Source organism: Megalobrama amblycephala, linkage group LG9 (genome assembly GCF_018812025.1).
Source record: "Megalobrama amblycephala isolate DHTTF-2021 linkage group LG9, ASM1881202v1, whole genome shotgun sequence".
Taxonomy (NCBI): Eukaryota; Metazoa; Chordata; class Actinopteri; order Cypriniformes; family Xenocyprididae; genus Megalobrama; species Megalobrama amblycephala.
Genome location: NC_063052.1, coordinates 13,280,931 through 13,303,210, shown reverse-complemented (window position 1 = coordinate 13,303,210; position 22,280 = coordinate 13,280,931). Strand labels below are relative to the sequence as shown.

General features: G+C 34.7%; 1 protein-coding gene across 3 annotated transcripts in view; it reads right to left on the bottom strand.

The window, feature by feature from the left end:
- Positions 1–239: 239 nt before the first annotated feature.
- The window catches only part of yrk (Yes-related kinase), a 33,578-nt gene continuing 11,537 nt past the window's right edge, over positions 240–22,280 (bottom strand). Inside the window, exons 2-14 of one of the 3 annotated variants that reach the window (XM_048201733.1) lie at positions 20,966–21,002; positions 18,558–18,816; positions 18,370–18,472; positions 18,100–18,198; positions 17,909–18,012; positions 16,885–17,034; positions 14,116–14,280; positions 10,919–11,074; positions 10,180–10,359; positions 8,738–8,814; positions 5,408–5,561; positions 5,013–5,144; positions 240–1,556 (exon numbers count right to left, since the gene is read on the bottom strand). In XM_048201733.1, the coding sequence (XP_048057690.1) occupies positions 1,348–1,556; positions 5,013–5,144; positions 5,408–5,561; positions 8,738–8,814; positions 10,180–10,359; positions 10,919–11,074; positions 14,116–14,280; positions 16,885–17,034; positions 17,909–18,012; positions 18,100–18,198; positions 18,370–18,472; positions 18,558–18,765 (1,737 nt within the window). In that variant the 5' untranslated portion in view covers positions 18,766–18,816; positions 20,966–21,002 and the 3' untranslated portion in view covers positions 240–1,347. The remainder of the gene's footprint in view (positions 1,557–5,012; positions 5,145–5,407; positions 5,562–8,737; positions 8,815–10,179; positions 10,360–10,918; positions 11,075–14,115; positions 14,281–16,884; positions 17,035–17,908; positions 18,013–18,099; positions 18,199–18,369; positions 18,473–18,557; positions 18,817–20,965; positions 21,003–22,280) is intronic. The other 2 variants (XM_048201731.1, XM_048201732.1) reach the window with 2 other exon arrangements.

The window sequence follows — 22,280 nt, the reverse complement described above, 5'->3', positions numbered from 1 at the left end:
GCTTTTATGCAACATTATGTCCATACACAGAATTTTGAACAGGTACAGAATAGCCTTAACTGTACTGTGTAAGGAAGCGTGTAGAGACACAGCGAATTGGTGTTATTTAGGAATAAGAGCAAGTGGGTGTTTGAATCAAGATCTTTTAACCATCAATACTGCAGCTGTAATGTGAAAGCATCCTGCAAAAGTGTGAGTGTGGACATTGAGGAGTAAAAGAAACATGTTCGACACATGGGTTCAGTTCAGTAAGCTCAGTATAATAAAATGCACGAACATTACATAACTGTAATACACATTCTTCAGAGTTACAGTAGAATATCACTGACCCTGAATAGAGGAACAGGTTTGATATCCACTTAAATTATAAACCAAATCACAGAGATATGATGTAAAATACAGTGTAAAAATCCAGGAAACAAAACAATAAAAACAGTAGTTTTTCTTCTCATTTTAAAGGACAGCTCTGAAGGAAGTCTTTTTGAATGCCAACATCAATATTGTGTCTTTAAAGTCACCATAAAACAACAGAATTGCTCTCTAACAAGATAATACAAGACTGCTAGCTTCAAAATTAAACAAAAAGGATTATTATAAAGCGATAACATGACTGGCTAAATGAACGCGGCCTAGAGAAACAAACACAAGAGCACTTCAAACTGTTTTGATCAGCTGCGTCTTGAGATGAACACACAAGATTTAATTTATGGCTTCTGCATATCAAGACCTTTGCATTCAATTTGCTTTGCAATTTTTTTTGCCAAACAAAAAAAATAAAGACTGAATTGCTACATTCAAAAATGCACATTCGGGAGCTGGAAGAGCTTTCTTTGTGATTGGAGTATAGACCTGCATGTCACATTCATGTGTGAAAATCTCAGTTATCCGGATTTCCAGTAGAGATTTTCTATTTTATATCAGAGCAAAATGTTCAGTTGACCAGAATAACTCATTAGAAATGACTTGAATATGACAAAATTCAAATGCAGTGGTGGATACAGTGAAACAGGCAGGTATTAATATGATTAAATAGGTAATTATTTGCTATTGCCTAAACAAAGAGATGGAATAAGGTGTATTAATATGCGCTGTCATATTTAAAGTTAAAGAACCAACATTAACATTGTTTTATTTCTTCAAAAAAGTGACCCAATCTTGCAGTATCTTGGAAAGCATTTTCAGTTTGAAGCTCTCAAGCTAAAGCACAAGATCAGAAATTGCACTAAAGCACGTTCAGAGCCTGTGATTGAGGATCCGTGGATCAGTTTATGGAGGTATGGTGATAGAAAGTAAAGGCAATTGCATCTTTCCTGAAGGATATATTGAACTAATGCACATATGCGTCTATCACAGGTTCTCTCCAGGCTGGTACTGGGGTTCAGTAGCAGTAAAGTAGTCCTCCAGGAAGCTCTGCAGGTACTCAAAGGTGTGCCTCTCGTCCGGATCCTTCCTCCAGCACTGCAGCATCAGCTCGTGCAGAGACGCCGGGCAGCCCTGCGGAACCGGCATTCGATACCCACGCTCCACCTGTTCCAGCACCTCTCTGTTGTTCATCCCTACACAAATTCAAACACATAGAAAGAGAAATAAATATACATCAGTTTGGGATAAGTACGATTTTTATTATAAGAATAACTTGCTGCGTCCTGATTCGTCCTACTTAAAACACGCCCTAAAAGTGTCTACTCTTCTTGTGAAGAAAAAGTACATACATTTGAGTGTGTAGCAGGTAACAATAACAGTTAAAGACTTTTATAATGAACTTTTGGTTAGACTTTATTTCGATAGTCCACTTTAGACATTCTACTCACTATAAGTAACTTTGCAACTACATGTCAACCAACTCTCACTAGAATATTAGTACACTGTTAGGTTTAGGTTAGTAAAATAAGTTGACGTAATTAAACGGTTACTTATATAGTCAGTGGAATGTCTGTTGGAAGCATCAAAATAAATTGTTAGCAGAAAATACTACAGAGTGGGTAACAATATTGTAAGAAACACAATTGTGAATTTAAAGTTCAAATTCTTTAAAGGGGTGGTTCAATGCGATTTCACTTTTTTAACTTTAGTTAGTGTGTAATGTTGCTGCTTGAGCATAAACAGTATCTGCAAAGTTACAGCACTGAACGTTTAATGCAAACGGAGATATTAGCTGTGTCTGAAACCGCTCCCTATCCACTATATAGTCCACTATATCGGGTGTCGGCCATTTTGTAGTGGTGTCCGAATTCTGAGTGAACGACTTCATTCCCTACATTCGTTCACTACTTTATACCCACAATTCTCTCTGATTTCGAGTGTAGATTCGATGTACACTTGCTGAAGCACTATTTCCCAAAATCCAATTTTTTTAACCTTTTCTTTTTTTAATTAATCACTACTTGAATAAAACCTACTAAAATGTAGGGGGACATTATTATATAGATGAATTTAAAAAAAAAAGAAATTATATTAATAAAAATATATTCATTATTAAAATATATTATGTAGGCATTAAATCAATTTAATGTGTTTTACTAACAGCAATGTGTTTTAATATTTTGCGGCACTGTTAACTCATTAATCTTTAAAAGATGATAATTTAGTGGATGATTTAAAAAAAATCGTTAATCATAGGTAGCGTATTCAAATCATAACGGTCGCCTGAGGGCGCTCAAAGACCACGTAATCTGTGAGCGTGAGAGTTTCTAACAACTTTATTAAAAAGGATAAATACATGAAATTATGTACACTTGTTAATGTGTTTATTTTTGTTTGCAGTATTTTATAGTATTAAATGATTATGAACACATTAAGCATGACAAAAAATTACATAATTGATTAAACTACAAAGCTGGCACGTATGATTACAAAATAAAGTCATTATGATTGTTATTGTTATTAACATTATTTTATAATGTAAATAACATGTAGGATAAAATAGTTTTAAAGCGTGTCGAGCCGTTTCTGAGATCTCCGACGCACAGTGTATACGTCAGCGTCCGAATTCACTCACTTCATTTCGTTCACTCCATACAGATATAGTGCACTCAAATGCCATACACTATATAAGGATTAGTGAATGAGTGAACGAGTGAGCGGTTTTGGACACAGCTATTGTCTTTTAAAGTTATGGCAGTTTATTGCCTACAAAAACGGCCGGTTTGGACTACAACGAGCTTCTTCCCGGGTTGGTGACATCATAAACCCTTGCTATTAACATAAACACTGCCCCCGGGAACACGCAACAAAGTGGGCGAGGCCATGTGGCGCAGCAAAATGGAAGTGGAAGAGTTGTTTACACCGGACGCGAGCGGCGCGACGCGACGCGTCAAAAGATAATAGAACCCATTATAATCTGTGATATTTTCTACACTGGATGCGGCACTGAAGAAGCTTCCAGAATCTACACGAGTTCAATGCTGGATTTGCACAAAAGCTATTACTGAAAGATGAAGCAGTTCCCACTTTAAAAGCAGAAGCTGCTGTTTATTGGCTTCAAACTGTAAGTACGTTTTATTGTTTGTAAGTTACATGTCTTTTAAACGTAATGTTATAGTTCTGTTGCTATTTTTAATGCATCAAGGACATATACAAAGAGCAACTCGTTTTGCTAGCCAGTTAGCTAAGTTCTAGTGCAACAAACACCAGCAAACGTCTATGTTCATAGACAAACAGTTGTTCATGCTATAAATTAAACGCTACCTTTACAAAAATGCTACTACTCAGTCATGTATTCGGCTACAGTAAAGCTTTAATCAGGATAAAACTGTATATTGAAAGCTAACAAACAGCAGTGACAGCATATCTAAACACTTTGACATAAATACCATTCTTAAACGTCCTTTAAAAGCCACGATTGCAGAGGTTCTGCTTTACCCTCTTCATCTGGGTCTGATTCGGCTCAATTTGATACAGCAATACAGACGCCATTATTTACATTTCCAGCTTTCAGCTCAAAATCCCCCACAGATCATTTATTATAGCTTGTCAAATTTGCCCCTATTTGGGTGTGAGCAAAAACACGCCGTTTTTGTGTGTGTCCCTTTAAATGCAAATGAGCTGCTGCTCCCGTCCCCCTTTCCAGAAGAGGGCGGAGCTTTAACAGCTCGTGCTTCGGTTGCTCAACAACAACAAAGCTGGAGAATCTCACGCAGCCAAAATGACGACGGTGTTCAGCCTTACATTGTTCAAACCGGAGTCGGACACTGATGGAGAGACTCAGGAAGAAGTTACAACTTTTAGAATGAAACTGGACATTTCTGAATGATTAGTGGATAAATTTATGTAGTTGCTGTGGAGTTGATTCAACTCATCCACTAGCATGTGTCGTCATGTTAATCTTTTGTGCAAAACCCGTATGGACGCCCACTATACATAGTGCACCTGTTTGCCAATGGTTTATGTTTATGATGATTGCTATCAAATGCTGTGAACGGTCTAATATTTTTTTCAAAATATCGCTCGGACAGAAACGCTCCTTTTTTATCGAGCTTGCCAGGGTCAACTTGCAGGCTATCCAAGCTAACGAGACTCTATATAGTGTTCAGTGCTCGTCTGTGCAGCCAATGACAGAACAGTTAGCATGTTTTGCTCAAACTTTTGCCATGGCCTTAGAACTAGTACACAGTTTTCACTTGCGAAAACAAAATGGTGGCGCCGTGGGTGGAAACGTGCAGATTAAGGGGCAGTGATATTATAATAAGATCCCCTTCCTACGCCACAAGAGGAGTGAAATCTGAGCGGCTCGTTTTTTCACATGCTTGCAGAGAAAGGCTTGCCAAAACAAAGTTACTGGGTGGTCCTTTTTCACATTTTCTGGGTTGGTAGATGCACCGGGGGCCCAATTATAGCACTTAAACATGGAAAAAGTCAGATTTTAATTATTAGAAAAAATCTAATGGGACAGCAAAGTTTACAGCATTTATGAAAATTCCCAATTATTAATTTACTATTATTTTATCTCATTCTGCCATTGTACAAGTGTGTCTATAGAAGAATAGCCATAGTGATTTAGAGACGTGACGCACCTGGGTAAGGCACTCTGCCCTTGGTGATGAGCTCAGTCAACAGGATACCAAAAGACCACACATCTGATTTGATGGTAAATTTACCATAAAGAGCAGCCTCTGGGGCGGTCCACTTTATCGGAAACTTTGCTCCTATAATATGAGGATCGAGACAATCAGTTCAGCACACATTTAATAATGCTTTATAAAAATTACAGATTAAATGGAAAGTGTTGAACAAAATGACCGAGATGCAGCAGCCCAGAATCGAGAAATGAAATGAGTATTAGAACAAAATGAGCTGGAATGATATTGAGTAGAGGCCAAGAAAGAGATAAATAACATTTGATAGTATCAAATAAAGGATGAAACTCTGGTAGATTAAGATCAAGTTTAGGTCATAGACTGTCAGTGACCTTGTCTAGCTGTGTACTCATTGTCCTCAATGAGTCTAGCCAGCCCAAAGTCTGCAATCTTACAGACCAGACCGTCTCCAACCAGGATATTGGCAGCTCGCAGGTCTCTGTGGATGTAGTTCATCCGCTCAATATAGGCCATGCCTGCAGCAATCTAGAAGAAGCAAAGCACTTTCATTACAATACTTAAGAAGTGAGATTGATATTAGTTTTAGGGTGTGTTCACACTTGTAGTTCAGTTCTCTTGCTTCTTTTGGTCCAGATCAAAATAAATAAAATGATACATTTAGTCCTGGTTTGCATTTTTAACACCGATCCTAAAGACACAAAACAAAAAAAAGCCTTATTGACGTATATTTTGCTACCGAACATCCAAAGCAATGCTGTGCACTGGGCTAAATACGCTTGTTATATGTGTGTACATATGAGAGTATTTTTACTAGCTGAGAACTCAAAAAGAGCTTATAAAATGTTTAAAGGAGTCAAAACAGCACTAGGAATTTTTCAGTCACACACAAATTAAGAAAACGTGGTTCTGACGCCTGTAATGGCAACATCGCGTCTATGACGGGAAGAACCAAGCATTCTTGAGCATTCTGGGTCACATCTTGTGACATCACATCCTGTTTTTGGTTCGTTTAGACGTCTTTTGTCCGTGTTGCAGTCATATTTCAGTCAAACCACACCAGGTTTCAGATTGCAGCGTTCACACTTATTCAAACTGCACTAATAGAGCAATCACACCAGTTTATTTTAATTGAACCAAACCTGCCAAGTGTGAACACGGCCTTAATAAAGACATGCTCTCGAAAAGAGAAAGAAAGATGCTTTTCGTTTCGTTTTTCGAGGCATCTTATTTTTTCTATTCAAAGGTTTGAGGGTGATTGGCCCTGTACAGAACGACTGGGTGTGCATTTCATGGTAATACTCTGATCCAGGATGTGAAGATCTATTATAGCTTGATATGTTACCATTTATAGGGATGGGAAATATAAAGAACAATTCTGGTAATGCTCACGAGTCATTCATTCGAGAATCACACTACATACAGTGGCATGAAAAAGTATGTGAACCCCTTGCAGAATCTGTGAAAATGTGAATAATTTTAATAAAATAAGTGAGATCATACAAAATGCATGTTATTTTTTGTTTAGTACTGTCCTGAGTAAGATATTTCACATAAAAGATGTTCACATTTAGTTCACAAGACAAAACAATAGCTGAATTTATTAAAATAACCCCATTCAAAAGTTTGTGAACCATTGAATATTAATACTGTGTGTGGTTATCTGATGATCCACGACTGTTTTTATGTTTTGTGATGGTTGTTCATGAGTCTCTTGTTTGTCCTGAGCAGTTAAACTGAGCTCTGTTCTTCAGAAAAATCCTCCAGCTCCTGCAGATTCATCAGTTTTCAAGCATTTTTGCATATTTGAACCCTTTCCAGCAGTGACTGAATGATTTTGAGATCCATCTTTTCACACTGAGGACAATTGAGGGACTCAAACACAACTATTAAAAAAGGTTCAAACATTCACTGATGCTCCAGAAGGAAACACGATGCATTAAGAGCCGAGGGGTGAAAACTTTTGAACAGGATGAAGATGTCACAATTTTTCTTATATTTTAATTGATCTTATATTTAAATATCATTGTTTTTCATTTAGTACTGCCCTTCGGAAGCAACAGAAGATATCTGCATGTTTCCCGGAAGAAACATTAAGTACAATTTACCTTGATATTTGAATTCAAAAGTTTTCACCCCCCGGCTCTTAATGCGTCTTGTTTCCTTCTGGAGCATCAGTGAATGTTTGAACCTTTTTTAATAGTTGAGTTTGAGTCCCTCAATTGTCCTCAGTGTGAAAAGACGGATCTCAAAATCATCCAGCCACTGCTGGAAAGGGTTCAAATATGCAAAAATGCTTGAAAACTGATGAATCTGCAGGAGCTGGAGGATTTTTCTGAAGAACAGAGCTCAGTTTAACTGATCAGGACAAACAAGAGACTCATGAACAACCATCACAAAACATAAAAACAGTCGTGGATCATCAGGTAACCACACACAGTATTGAGAATCAATGGTTCACATACTTATGAATGGGGTTATTTTAATAAATTCAGCTATTGTTTTGTCTTGTGAACTAAATGTGAACATCTTTTATGTAAAATATCTTACTCAGGACAGTACTAAATAAAAAACAACATGCATTTTGTATGATCTCACTTATTTTATTAAAATTATTCACATTTTCACAGATTCTGCAAGTGGTTCACATACTTTTTCATGCCACTATAGGTCACGCTGTTTGTTTTCTCACGACTCATTCATTCACACCAAGAAAGATAACTATAACGATTTCTATATTTGCGTCCACACCCACGAACTATAATGGTCTGTTTATTCTAAGCTCACGTGCTGCGGTTTCAAAGTGTGTTCAACATGTTTTTGCTGTTCTTGTTGCATTTACACAGCTTCAACCAGCAGATGTCCTCAGCATGCTATGTTTCGAGAGAATAGCTAGTGTAATCGATATGATCTAACAGTGAATTTAGCTGACGAAGTCAATATAGTGGAATAAAAACAACGCCTAGTCTTTTTCAACTTCAAAGGAAGCAAGACAATGTTGTTGAAACTAGCGCTGGATACCTGAGGTCATTTTTTATGTTACACTGTTTGCTAGCCTGGCATAATGATCTCATCGTTAATACCTCTCACCGTTTATTCCGAGGGTATGACCAATTGTTTTCCACATATCCAGTTTTCTTTAAAGTAGTAAAAGAGGGGTTGACATGTCAAACAGTTGTGGCTTTTTCTGGACCTCAGCGATTAACTATGATTAACTACGATTAAAATGTGCGAGTCCTTAAATAAGAATGGATTCTGATTGGCTGTCAGTGTTTAATTGTTTAACAGCTGGAAAAATCGTTCTGAAAGTGATCCCAACGATATCGTTTCTCTATATCATTATAGATGTGGTGTGGATAGTGCTGTTCTTTTATATTTAGTACTACATCTTTATCGTTATCTTTAAAGTTATCGTTCTTGGTGTGAACGCACCTTTAGACTACAGGTCACGTTGTATTTTTTGATTCACGAGACAGAACATCGGCTTATACGGTTCACTGTTGCGCACTTGTGGAATAGATGCACATTTTTAAAAAACGCTAATGGAAGTGAAAATCATTCGGGTCTGTTTTTTATTGATATAACCTGTTCAAAACAAGAAATGGTCCCAGATTTAAGCATTTAACACTAAGTTGCTTCAGAAAGACTGTTCCAGTAATGGATAACAAGTGTTTGGTAGATATTTGTTGACTAAGAAGCCTTACCTGGGCCGCCATGTCCACGAGTTGAGGCAATTTTAAATTTCTGCCATCTCCATCTTTCAAGAAGTCCAACAAACTTCCTAAACCACAGAAGCATCAAAGCAAAATGTTTATGTACTTTTATACACTGCAAAAAATGCTGTTCTTACTTAGAGTTTTTGTCTTGTTTCTAGTCAAAATATCTTAATATCTTATCTTAGTTTTTCCTTAAAACAAGCAAAATAATCTGCCAATGGGGTAAGCAAAATAATCTTATTTCAAACCAAAAATAAGATATATAATCTTGTTTTCAGTTTGGATTATTTTAAGGAAAAACTTAATTTTGACTTATTTTTCCTAAAAACAAAAAAATAATTTAACTTGTCAAGAAAATGCTTCTTGATCTAAGAATTTTTAGATATTTAGACTGGAAACAAGACAAAAATTCTAAGTAAGAACAGCATTTCTTGCAGTATATATTAATATATATATAATTTTTTGTAATATTTATATAATATAAAATACATTATCGTTCAAAAGTTGGGGGTCAATAAGATTTTTTTGAAAGAAATTAATACTTTCAGCAAGGATGCTTAAAATCAATCAAAAGTGACACAGTGAAGACATTTATAAAATAGTTTGATTTTAAATAAATACTGTTGCTTTGAACCTTCTATTAATCATAGAACCCTGGAAAATATTAAGCAGCACAGCTGTTTTCAACATTGATAATAATCAGAAATATTTCTCGAGTTGAATTAGCAGCTGAAATTGGGAAAATAATAGGGAAGGAGTTGTAATTTTCATTCATTACACTGTACCTAGGAAAAATACCTAAAACACTTTTAAACAGAGATAAATACTTATTAAAAATACTCTTAGCAAGTAGTCGGAAGGCCATAACACGTAAATGGCTGCAGATTGATCCTCCAACAAGAGATCAGTGGATGGAAATTGAAAACAATATATATATTGTATGGAGAGACTTACATTTTTTGTTAGAATTAATTAGGAGAAATGTATTAAGTATTGGCACAAATGGATTGTGTACACAGACCATTGAGTATATGTGAGATATTGCATGCCAAAGAGTGCATGGAAATTGTATTGTCTTGACTTTGTAATGCCTATGATGACCCCTTGTTCTTTGTTTCCAATAAAAAAAAAAAGTAAAAATCAAATCATCATATTAGAATGATTTCTGAAGGATCATGTGACACTGAAGACTGGAGTAATGATGCTGAAAATTCAGCTTTGATCACAGGAATAAATTACATTTTAAAATATATTCACATAGAAAACAGTTCTTTTAAATTGTAATAACATTTATTTACTTAACATTTTTATCAAACAAATGCAACCAAGGTGACTTCTTTCAAAAACCGACCTCAAACTTTTGAACGGTAGTGCATATAAACATTTTGGCCATGCGTTCTCTCAGAAAACACTCTCTTAACTGTATATACCTTGAGTCATGAACTCAGTGATGATGTAGATGGGCTCCTCAGACACCACAGCATACAGCTGTACCAGTTTATCATGCCGGAGCCTCTTCATGATCTGGGCCTCGTCCAGGAAGGCCTCCGGAGACATGGTACCTGGCTTCAGGGTTTTGACTGCAACTTTAGTTGTGCCATTCCACATGCCTACACACAGAAATGGTGTCAGACACAGTCGGAAGAATTGTTTGGACATGGCAATGTTTAGGGGATGAGAGAAGGGGTAGGGAGAAACAGATGTAGAGGCATCTGGGAATACGGCCACACACCAAAGCAACAGGAAGCTGGGATTACTGCAGACAACTGTATACTCTGCTACTGGAAAAGAGCTGAACTTTTTTTTTTACTTTCTTTTTAAATTATGCAATGTTTGGCGAATGTGCTGTTGCATTTTTAATGTCACAATAAACATCGACACAGTGCTAAAATGCTATTGGGGTTTAGCTGACGTAGTGCATTTGAGGATTAGCTGACAGTTCAGAACCACAGACTGATGCTTGGCAAAGCAGGGTCAATCACAGCATTTGTTCAGCATTGTGAATCGCCCACAAAAGGACACCTTTCCATGTTCTCTTGTCATTTTAACTGGACTGAAATAGCGTGCATGGAAAAATGTGCTAAAGAAGGCTGATGCATCCTTTGGGAACACTGGGTGTAGCTTTAGCAAATGCTGACATGGACATTGACACTGTCGTATCCCTCTCACCCATCCAGACGTCGCCAAAACAACCCTGACCCAACTTCCTGTTGAGCTGCAGCGTTTCCCGGGCGATCTCCCAGGCGTCCCGCCCTAAACCCAATGTTTGGGGCGTGGAATTTGGACAGGCTTTAGTCAAGTAGCAACATAGCCCATCATTACTACCTGTTAAGAGTGTTGAAAGAGAGAAAGAGGGAGGGGGGAATGGAAAAGGAGGGAAACAGGGTGGCATGCAATGTTAGAAGGACCAGAGAGAGAGAGAACAAAAACAGCACAGCCTTACGTTATTTCCCTGACATCCATTCTTGCATCTACGCAGTGCCTCGCATATTGTTTTATGTGACTTTCTTTCTTCTATTGGAACGTAAAAGAAGATGTTTTGAGAAATGTCTCTGGTTTTTTGTCCATACAATAAAATTCAATGGTAACCAAAACTGTTTGCTTACCGACATTACTCAAAATATTCTTTTGTGTTTTGCAGAAGAAAGAAAAATCATTCAGGTTTGGTAGGACATGGGGGTTGTGAGTACATGATTTTTATTTTTGGGTGAACTCGCTCTTTAAAGGTACAATATGTAACTTTTTTGTTCAAAACTAACAAAATTTGTCAATGCATCAGCAGTCCTTCTTCCAAAATGTGTTTTTTGTCTTACCCTGATTCATTTATGGTATGGAAGCTTGTTTCTGCCAGTAAATTAAAAAAATAAAAAAGGTAATTGCGAGTTTTTATCTCACAATTCTGACTTTTTTTCTCAGAATTGCGAGTTATAAAGTCAGAATTGCGAGATATAAAGTAGAATTGTGTTTTATAAAGTCAGAATTGAGATATAAACTTTCAATTCTGAGAAAAAGCTTCAGTCTTTTCCCCCTCACAATTGGACATTATAACAGGCAATTACGAGTTTATATGTTGCAATTCTGACTTTAAAAGTTTTTATCTCACAATTCAGACTTTTTTTCTCTGAATTGCAAAATATAAATTCACATTTGCAAGTTATAATGTCAGAATTGAGATATAAACTTGCAATTCTGAGAAAAAGCACCAGTCTTTTCCCCCTCACAATTGGACATTATAACAGGCAATTACAAGTTTATATGTTGCAATTCTGACTTTAAAAGTTTATATCACACAATTCTGACTTTATATCTCATAATTCTGACTTTTTTTCTCAGAATTGCGAGTTTATATCTCATAATTCTGTCTTTTTTCTCAGAATTGCGAGTTTATATCTTGTAATTCTGACTTTTTTTCTCAGAATTCGGAGTTTATATATCACAATTCTAACTTTATAACATGCAATTGCGAGTTATAATGTCAGAATTGTGAGATATAAACTCCCAATTCTGAGAAAAAACATCAGTCTTTTTTCCCCTTACAATTGGACATTATAACGGAGCAACTTTTCTCTGTTTACGGATCTGACGAGACACGCATGGGCAAGTGATGTACGAAGTATCCTGCGAAAACCATCCCGACAGGTCTAAAACATATTCACTTATAACAGGCGTACCATAGAATGGAAGCTTGTTTCTGCCATAAAAAAATAAAAATAAAAAATGTTATTGCAACTTTTTATCTCACAATTTGGACTTTTTTTTTCTCACAATTGCGAGTTTATAGCTCACAATTCTGACTTTTTTTCTCAGAATTGCGAGTTATAAAGTCAGAATTGCGAGATATAAAGTAGAATTGTGTTTTATAAAGTCAGAATTGAGATATAAACTTGCAATTCTGAGAAAAAGCACCAGTCTTTTCCCCCTCACAATTGGACATTATAACAGGCAATTACAAGTTTATATGTTGCAATTCTGACTTTAAAAGTTTATATCACACAATTCTGACTTTATATCTCATAATTCTGTCTTTTTTCTCAGAATTGCGAGTTTATATCTTGTAATTCTGACTTTTTTTCTCAGAATTCGGAGTTTATATATCACAATTCTAACTTTATAACATGCAATTGCGAGTTATAATGTCAGAATTGTGAGATATAAATTCTGAGAAAAAACATCAGTCTTTTTTTCCCTAACAATTGGACATTATAACGGAGCAACTTTTCTCTGTTTACGGATCTGACGAGACACGCATGGGCAAGTGATGTACGAAGTATCCTGCGAAAACCATCCCGACAGGTCTAAAACATATTCACTTATAACAGGCGTACCATAGAATGGAAGCTTGTTTCTGCCATAAAAAAAAAAAAAAAAAAATGTTATTGCAACTTTTTATCTCACAATTTGGACTATTTTTTTCTCACAATTGCGAGTTTATAGCTCACAATTCTGACTTTTTTTCTCAGAATTGCAAAATATAAACTCACATTTGCAAGTTATAATGTCAGAATTGAGATATAAACTTGCAATTCTGAGAAAAAACGCACAATTGGACATTATAACATGCAATTACGAGTTTATATCTCACAATTCTGACTTTATAACTCGCAATTGTGAGTTTATATTTTGCAATTCTGAGAAAAAGTCAGAATTGTGAGCTATAAACTCTCAACTGCGAGAAAAAAGTCTGAATTGTGAGATAAAAAGTTAAAGCCTGTTATAAGTGAATATATTTTAGACCTGTTGGGATGGTTTTCGTGGGAAACTGCGTACATCACTTGCCCGTGCATGTCTCGTCAGATCCGTTAACAGAGAAACGTTGCTCTGGCTACTTTGGCGTGTGTATGGTGTGGGAGTGGCATAGGTTTGCAAGCAAGAAAGGTTGACAGGGAGCCTGTTTATTAATTTTATTATTAGGTATTTTATTAAGGTATTTTATTGAAGAGATAATGTAGCTCTCTAACAGAGGTCATCGTAAAGCATTATCTATTGTGAAGGCTCATTTCATCTGTGCTGGAACTTAGTATTGTGTCTATTAATGGGTAAAGCTACAGTAACGTCTTCAGCTAGTCAGCTTGAGATCCTTTCCATCTAAACTGGTTATATCTCTTAAGCCTAGTAGTGAATGATTTATAAACAGCAGGATAACCATATTCATCCGCAGTCACCGAAGCACAACCAAAACAATGTTCTTCCGCAAAATGCACGCAGTTTTGTTTTTTAACTGCTAGAGGGCCAAAGTTACATAATGTACCTTTAAAAGAAATGTAATATTTTTACAAGGCACTGTACCACGGGCAGGGTGAGCAAGGTTGTGTGAGGTTTGTTCCCTTCCTCCTGCAACATGTTCCCATGCTTTTTGTGGTTCCTACCCATCCACACTTCACCAAACTGGCCATTGCCCAGTTTCTTAATGAGCTGAAGTGACTCCCTGGGAATCTCCCAAACATCCTTAGTCTTCACTGACAGGTCAGCCAGCTTAGGCATGCCCCGTCTACAGCTGCCAATCAAACGGCAGCACAGCCCTGCTGCACGCTCTGGAAGAACAGAGTACGGAAAAAAAGAAAGACATGGATAGAGACGAGAGGAGACAGAAATGCAACACAAGCAGGCGATATAAAAAAAAAAACATTTACAAATACACAAATCACATTAAAGGTGCCCTAGAACTTTTTTTTTTAAAAGATGTAATATAAGTCTAAGGTGTCCCCTGAATGTGTCTGTGAAGTTTCAGCTCAAAATACCCCATAGATTTTTTTTAATTCATTTTTTTAACTGCCTATTTTGGGGCATAATTAGAAATGAGCCGATTCAGGGTGTGTGGCCCATTAAATCTCGTGCTCCCCGCCCCAAGAGCTCGCGCTTGCCTTAAACAACATAAAGAAAAAGTTCAAACAGCTAATATAACCCTCAAAATGGATCTTTACAAAGTGTTCGTCATGCAGCATGTCTAATCGCGTAAGTACAGTGTTTATTTTGATTTGTTTACATTTGATTCTGAGTGAATTTGAGGCTGTGCTCCGTGGCTAACGGGCTAATGCTACACTGTTAGAGAGATTTATAAAGAATGAAGTTGTGTTTATGAAATTATACAGACTGCAAGTGTTTAATAAATGAAAATAGCGACGGCTCTTGTCTCCGTGAAATACACTAAGAAACGATGGTAACTTTAACCACATTTAACAGTACATTAGCAACATGCTAACGAAACATTTAGAAAGACAATCTACAAATATCACTAAAAATATCATGATTATCATGGAATCATGTCAGTTATTATTGCTCCATCTGCCATTTTTCGCTGTTGTCCTTGCTTGCTTACCTAGTCTGATGATTCAGCTGTGCACAGATCCAGACGTTAATATTGGCTGCCCTTGTCTAATGCCTTTCATAATGTTGGGAACATGGGCTGGCATATGCAAATATTGGGGGCGTACACCCGACTGTTACGCAACAGTCGGTGTTATGTTGAGATTCGCCTGTTCTTCGGAGGTCTTTTAAACAAATGAGATTTATATAAGAAGGAGGAAACAATGGAGTTTGAGACTCACTGTATGTCATTTCCATGTACTGAACTCTTGTTATTCAACTATGCTGAGGTAAATTCAATTTTTAATTCTAGGGCACCTTTAAAGAAGGAATCACAAGCACATTTATGCATGAAAAACCTGTATGATACATGTTCACTCAGCAGAGGGCGCCAGAGCTCACTGACAGCCAGTGGACGTCAGCATAAGTCAGAATAGTGTTAGTGAGTTAAACTAATAATACTATAAACTATTCTCTAATGTAATATAACTATTATTACAGTAGAAATACCTTAATAGATGAATAAGCGAATGAAGTAACTGACTGTGTTAACATTAATTTGTGATAGTTTTTCTACTGTCTCACTTCAGTTACACACTACTGCTCAAAAGTTTGGGGTCAATAAGATTTGTTAATGTTTTTATAAATTTTTTGATATTGTGAAATATTATTACAACTTACAATAACTGTTTTCTACGTAAATATATTGCAAAATGTAATTTATCCCAGTGACGCACAGCTGAATTTTTGTCACATGATCAGATATCACATGATATGATTGAATAACATTATTTTTAAGAAATAATATTTATGATGATATTTCTGATTATTATTACCAAATTTGTACTGATTCATATTTTGTGTAAACCGTGACATTTATTTGAATTAGAAAATGTTTATGTAACAATGTAAAAAAGTCTTTATTGTCAGTTTTGGTCAATTTAATGCATCCTTGTTAAATAAAAAAATCTTACTGACCCCAAAAATTGTGTGTTCAATCCAACTCATTAGCTAGCAAACAGTAGTAATACAGTTTATTTAAATAAAAGAAGCAATCTGGTAACATTTGTATTAGTAAAACTGGGACTATTTCAAAATGTAGAGCACAAACTCAGGAAAATGTGTTCAGCATGTAAACTGAAAGTAAATTTTCTGTGGTAATTGGTGGTTTGCCCCATATTTGAAGTTAGGTGGTCTAATTTCAGTTTTACTGTTGAAGTGAATCTGTCTGAGAAGAACCGCTGTATGTTCATGAGAGCTTACATGTGGGTGTGTGCGAGTGACTGTAGATTCAACAATAACAGTGAAACAGGAAGGCTGATAGCACAAAACTGACAGGTTGAGTAGGAGGATCACTAACAGAAACAGATACAAAAAATGATGCACTCAGTCGAAGCAGAGAAAGTCATTTGGACACTAAGAGGAAATGAAGATGGGCAAAGATAAACTGACCTGCTTGATAACTTTTTTTCGCAGTAAATATCAACACATTTGGAGCCAATAAACAATGCTTCCTTCTGAAGAAATTCTTTAATATCAGACAGAAACTTTAAAGGCGTCTTATTATGCTTTTTCACATTTCTTTAGTGTGTAATGTTGCTGTCTTAAAGAAACGGAAACTAAGTGTTCAGACAGAGGGTGAAAACAGGTGATGCAACAATGTAAATTATATTTAAAAAAAGGCTTTTTGAACATTTAATGATGTATTCTAGTACACCACATAAACAAAATTATGAACCTGTAAATGAGCATTTATTAAAATATGCTCTCATGGATGTTGTTGAAATCACAGTATGTTAAGGGCGTGTGAAGTGTACTTGTGTTGCACCGACCTTTATAATGGTCCACCAGCTGCGGGACGGTATCAAACTGTGTCCTTGTTGTGATGTAATAACCGCCATTGTCAAGCTTCCTAATCTTATAGTGCTTGACATGATCGCCCTTCGCATCATCCCAGTCTCTGATGGACAAAGAGTACGCTCCTAAAAAAAGAGGTGAAAAGATGCACATTTACAAAGGCTTAAACACCATTCTGCTTTTAAATTGGTTGTTGAGATGAATTAATTGGATATCAAACTAATTTTAATAATGAAATTAAAAAAAAGAATGAATAAATCTCTCTCTTTTCATAACTGCATTGGCTTTTATGTATCGTCATGCTATTAAAATGACCTGCATTACAGAACATCCACCGTATTGAACACCATTATTATACTGGATCTCATCAGATTTTTCCATTTTCCCTCAGATGTTTCCTTTCTTTGTACATTTTGAATGGTGCATTAAGAGAAGTGACGTATGCGAGATGTTTTTCAATGCATCGAAGTTAATGCATGAGATTAAATTGTTAAATTACTGTTGACATGTTTATTTGAATATTTTGAAATATGATGATTGCTATTTTATAATGGCATTCAATGTAAATAGAGAAATGTGAGATGAGACATATATATCCTGCTCTAAGGGGGACTCGAACCCGGGTCCGCTGGCATGGGAGTCGGGCTCTCTAACGACCGCAGCTCTTCCCAGTTCAATATTTAAAATAAAAACAGAAATCTTTTATAACATTATAAATGTCTTCTGTCACTTTTGATCAATTTAATGCATCCTTGCTGAATAAAAGTATTAATAAACTTACTGACCCCAAACTTTTGAATTGTAGCGTAAATGCACATTTATTTTCCTACTCACACAAATATTTTATTGTTAACTGTTTAATATCTTGATTAATCACAGTTCTACATAATATCAAAATATTACATATAATTTGACAACCTTAATTTTAAAGTATTAGTAGTCTTTAGTGAAAATGAAATGTAAATATACAGTATGTATTGCTAAAATAAATGCATTTACCTTTCGTCGTCTCGCTCTCACGTATTAAGAATGTCCCTCTTTGGTTATTTTGTGCCAACAACTGTCGTTCGGCATCCTTCCGGCCCATCTTCCCAAAATACCACCTGCATTGATTCGAAAAACACATATTTTAAAACTTGTATATAATGTGATTGTGAATTCGTGAAAGGGCATGTTTATGTGTAACTCACTCCTCAGCTTGTATGGAGTCCACAGGGGCCACATAATTACTGGGAATGTACCCAGTGTTCCCTGTGTCCAGAGAGCGAGCCTCCCACCAGTCACCCTCGCTGTAGAGAGGCAGGGGGCAGAGAGAGAGATATCAGAAAGATGAGGTGAAAGGAAATGAGATAGAAAGAGAACGACAGAGAACGGGTAAAAAAAGGAAGATGGTTAGTTTTTGTGGTCTATTTGTGGTCAAAAAAGACTGTGAGAATCAAACTGTTCAGCTTTAAACGTACGTGTTGTTGATAATATGGAACTTTTCTCCTTTCTGGAAGCTCAGGTCATCCTCTGTACGGGCATCATAGTCATAGAGGGCTAAAAAGAGCGTTACGCCTCCTCCTGAACAAACACACAAACATTTGTTTTCAGTAAGGGAAGTAATGCTGTTATCGTTATGAATGACTGAACACACACTTTTACACACCTGTGATGGCGGCTGGGCGGGACGAGGGAGCAGGCATTAGGTTTGAAAAATCATTAAAGTTCGGGATCATCCCCGTCCCGGGGTTAAAAGTTGGATCGGGGATGTATCGGGAGGGATCTGATGCATGGGTCCCATTGCCTGTGTCACACGAGTTGGGATTCGACACAGCTTTACTGGCCTTCCTCTGCTTACAGCAAGCACAGCCCATAATATTCGATATTTTCAAAGCACACAGCTCATCACCCTGGAAACAGAGTTTCTTCCCATAGAAACAAGATAAAGAGGAATTAATTTGATACAGTAGTATCTGGTAAGTCATTTGATATCTAATGCAATGACCTTTATTTTTAAGGTGTGACTAAGTTACTAAGTTTGGACTGCACCATTGTGATTTTTCTGATGAAAATGATTTAAAAAAAGCTCCAAGTTTGTGACGCTTGTTTGAACGGCTGCAAAATTTGGTCAAACAGTTTGTGATTATCTTTCAATATGACTAGTAATAATACTAATAATACATAATAATTATTAATGATCATAATAATCATCATATTTGATATTATTAGTAGAAATACAATTATTATATATTATATTTATTATATATAATAATAATAATTATTATTAATATATTATTTAATTTAATAATAATCATTATTAATGTATATAATATAATAAATATAAAATAAAATAATTTTACTACTAATAATAAAAATAATAATTAGTTGTAAAATAAAGTATATATTATGTATAATAATTATTATATTAAATAATAATTTTACTAAATAAAAATATTAAACAAATTTAAAAAATACTATTGTAATCCTGTTATATTGCACGGTAAATAATATTAGTTTATATTAAATAATAATAATTATTATTCTTATTATATATAATAAATATAATAACTGTATTACTAATAAAATAAGAATAAATTATTATTATTATTGATAATAATCATCATAATTGTTTTTATTATTAGTAATAAAATTATATATTATATTTATCATATTATATATAATAATAATTATTATTATTATTATATTAAATAATAATAAATAAATAAAAATATTACTATTGTAATACTGTTATATTGCACTGTAAATAATATTAGTTTATTATTCTTATTATATATAATACATATAATAACTGTATTACTAATAAAATAATAAATATTAATAATTATTATTATTATTGATAATAATCATCATAATTGTTTTTATTATTAGTAATAAAATTATATATTATATTTATCATATTATATATAATAATAATTATTATTATTATATTAAATAATAATAAATAAATAAAATATTACTATTGTAATCCTGTTATATTGCACTGCAAATAATATTAGTTTATTATTCTTATTATATATAATACATATAATAACTGTATTACTAATAAAATAATAATAAATATTAATAATTATTATTATTATTGATAATAATCATCATAATTGTTTTTATTATTAGTAATAAAATTATATATTATATTTATCATATATAATAATAATAATAATTATTATTATATTAAATAATAATAAATAAATAAAATATTGCATTGTATCCTGTTATATTGCATGCAAATAATATTAGTTATTATTCTTATTATATATAATACATATAATAACTGTATTACTAATAAAATAATAATAAATATTAATAATTATTATTATTATTGATAATAATCATCATAATTGTTTTTATTATTAGTAATAAAATTATATAATATATTATATTTATCATATTATATATAATAATTATTATTATATTAAATAATAATCAATAAAATATTAAATAATAATAAATAAAAATATTAAACAAATAAAAATATTACTATTGTAATCCTGTTATATTGCACTGTAAATAATATTAGTTTTAAATATTTACAATTTATTTTACAGTACAACTGTACACTTACAACGCTAATATTTTTGGCTTTCTTAATTCCTTTGCTATTAAACGTTAAACCATTGATCTTTTATTTGAGTCGAAACCACAGAGAGACAGCTTCTCTTTTGTTGACAATAGCAGGTTTATAAATGCTTCTCATTTCAAGTTTGTGAAGATGAGCGACCTGAAACGCAGCATTTACTGTGAAACGAGACGCTGAAAACACTGGATGTTCGCGTGTAAAAGAACACAGTGCCGCACTTCACTCGACACAAAAGCAGCGCATGTATTTATTTCATTAAACTGCAGCCTTTGCGATTAAATAACATCACTTTAATCGTGAAGCCCTAGCTTAAGTGTTCAGACTGATTTTGGTTTCTGTATGATGAAGATGTTTGTGACATGAGTGTGTCCACGTTAAGACGTTTTTCTCTGTTCCCCTCAGTGGTCAGGATGTAAATGTAATAAATGAACTGTGTAACTCAACGGGAGGTCGACATAATCAGATTTGCTTCTCACCAGATCCTCAGATCAGCTTTCCATACACACCATCATCCTGGGGAGAAAAACAGAGAGAGCAAGATGCAAATATAAGTAACTGACAGAAAGAAAGTGAAATGATTTCATTTTTTGTGACTTAACACTTTTTTTTGCGCTACTTCCTCTTTCTTTCCTGTCTAGAGAAAAGGAAGTTCTCTGTTAAAATTCCCCTTGAAAATGTACGTGTGTGCGCAATGTCCACTCTTTGACTCTATAAAGCTATGTCCTGTATTTCTATCTGACTGACCATCAGTGGATCAACAGGATGCCAGTTTTGCGAGCGTTTCCCGTCCGGCCCACTAAAGCCTCCCCCTCATTTCCTGTCGAGAGGGGAGAGGGTCCAGCTGCAGAGGGGCAACACATTCACAGCACATACCGCTCCACCCCTCGGACAATCTGTTTTCTTTCTGCCACATGAAAATATTCCAAACTTACTCTAAGATACACGTAAACATCCCAACTGAAGATTTCACAGAGCGGACACACACTTGCAAAAGCGACAAAGTCGCCACGCTTACCACATCGACAATCCTCACAAGCTTTTCTTTACAATAGGTGTGTATCATTTTGCTGGAGAAAACAATACAGTCCACCACCCATGCTTATTGTTTCCATTTTTATCATGTCTCTTCAGGAATTTCCCATGAATATTGCTCCATTCACATCTTCGGCCTAACTATATGCAGAATTACAACAAATAAATTATAAGAAACAATTAAGAGCACGTCAAATAAAAACAAAGGCTTGAGCTCATATTTCTTCTTTTCTGTTCAGATAATCATATGTAATCTGATTTGCGCTGATGTAATGGATTGCAAAAGTTGAATTTAATTAGTTGGAAAGGCCTGAACAAATAATGGTCTTATCAAACAGCAAACAACACAAAAGAGAGTTGTTGACACAAGTGAATAAAAGCAAATGTGTATATGGAAAGCAGACTGTCTATATATTTTTCTTCAGGTTTCGAGAACTGGAAATACAATGGGGGGTGAGAAAAGAGGAAAGTGTCTGACATTGCATTGAGTGCAGGACAAAATTATAACATGCTAAGCATTTTAATTTTCCATTAAGTCAGAGAGAGAGCGAGCGATATTTTGATTGGTTTGCATTAGTGCTGTCAATCAATTAAAAGAATTAACTAATTAATCACATGTTTTTCTGTGATTAGTTGCGATTAACCACACCTAACATTGAAGTTTTTTAATTTTTTATATTGTAATTATTTCACAGTTAATCTCCAAATTAGTGTAGAAACGACATAAAGACAGTATATTTTAAATATCTAATAGGTAGG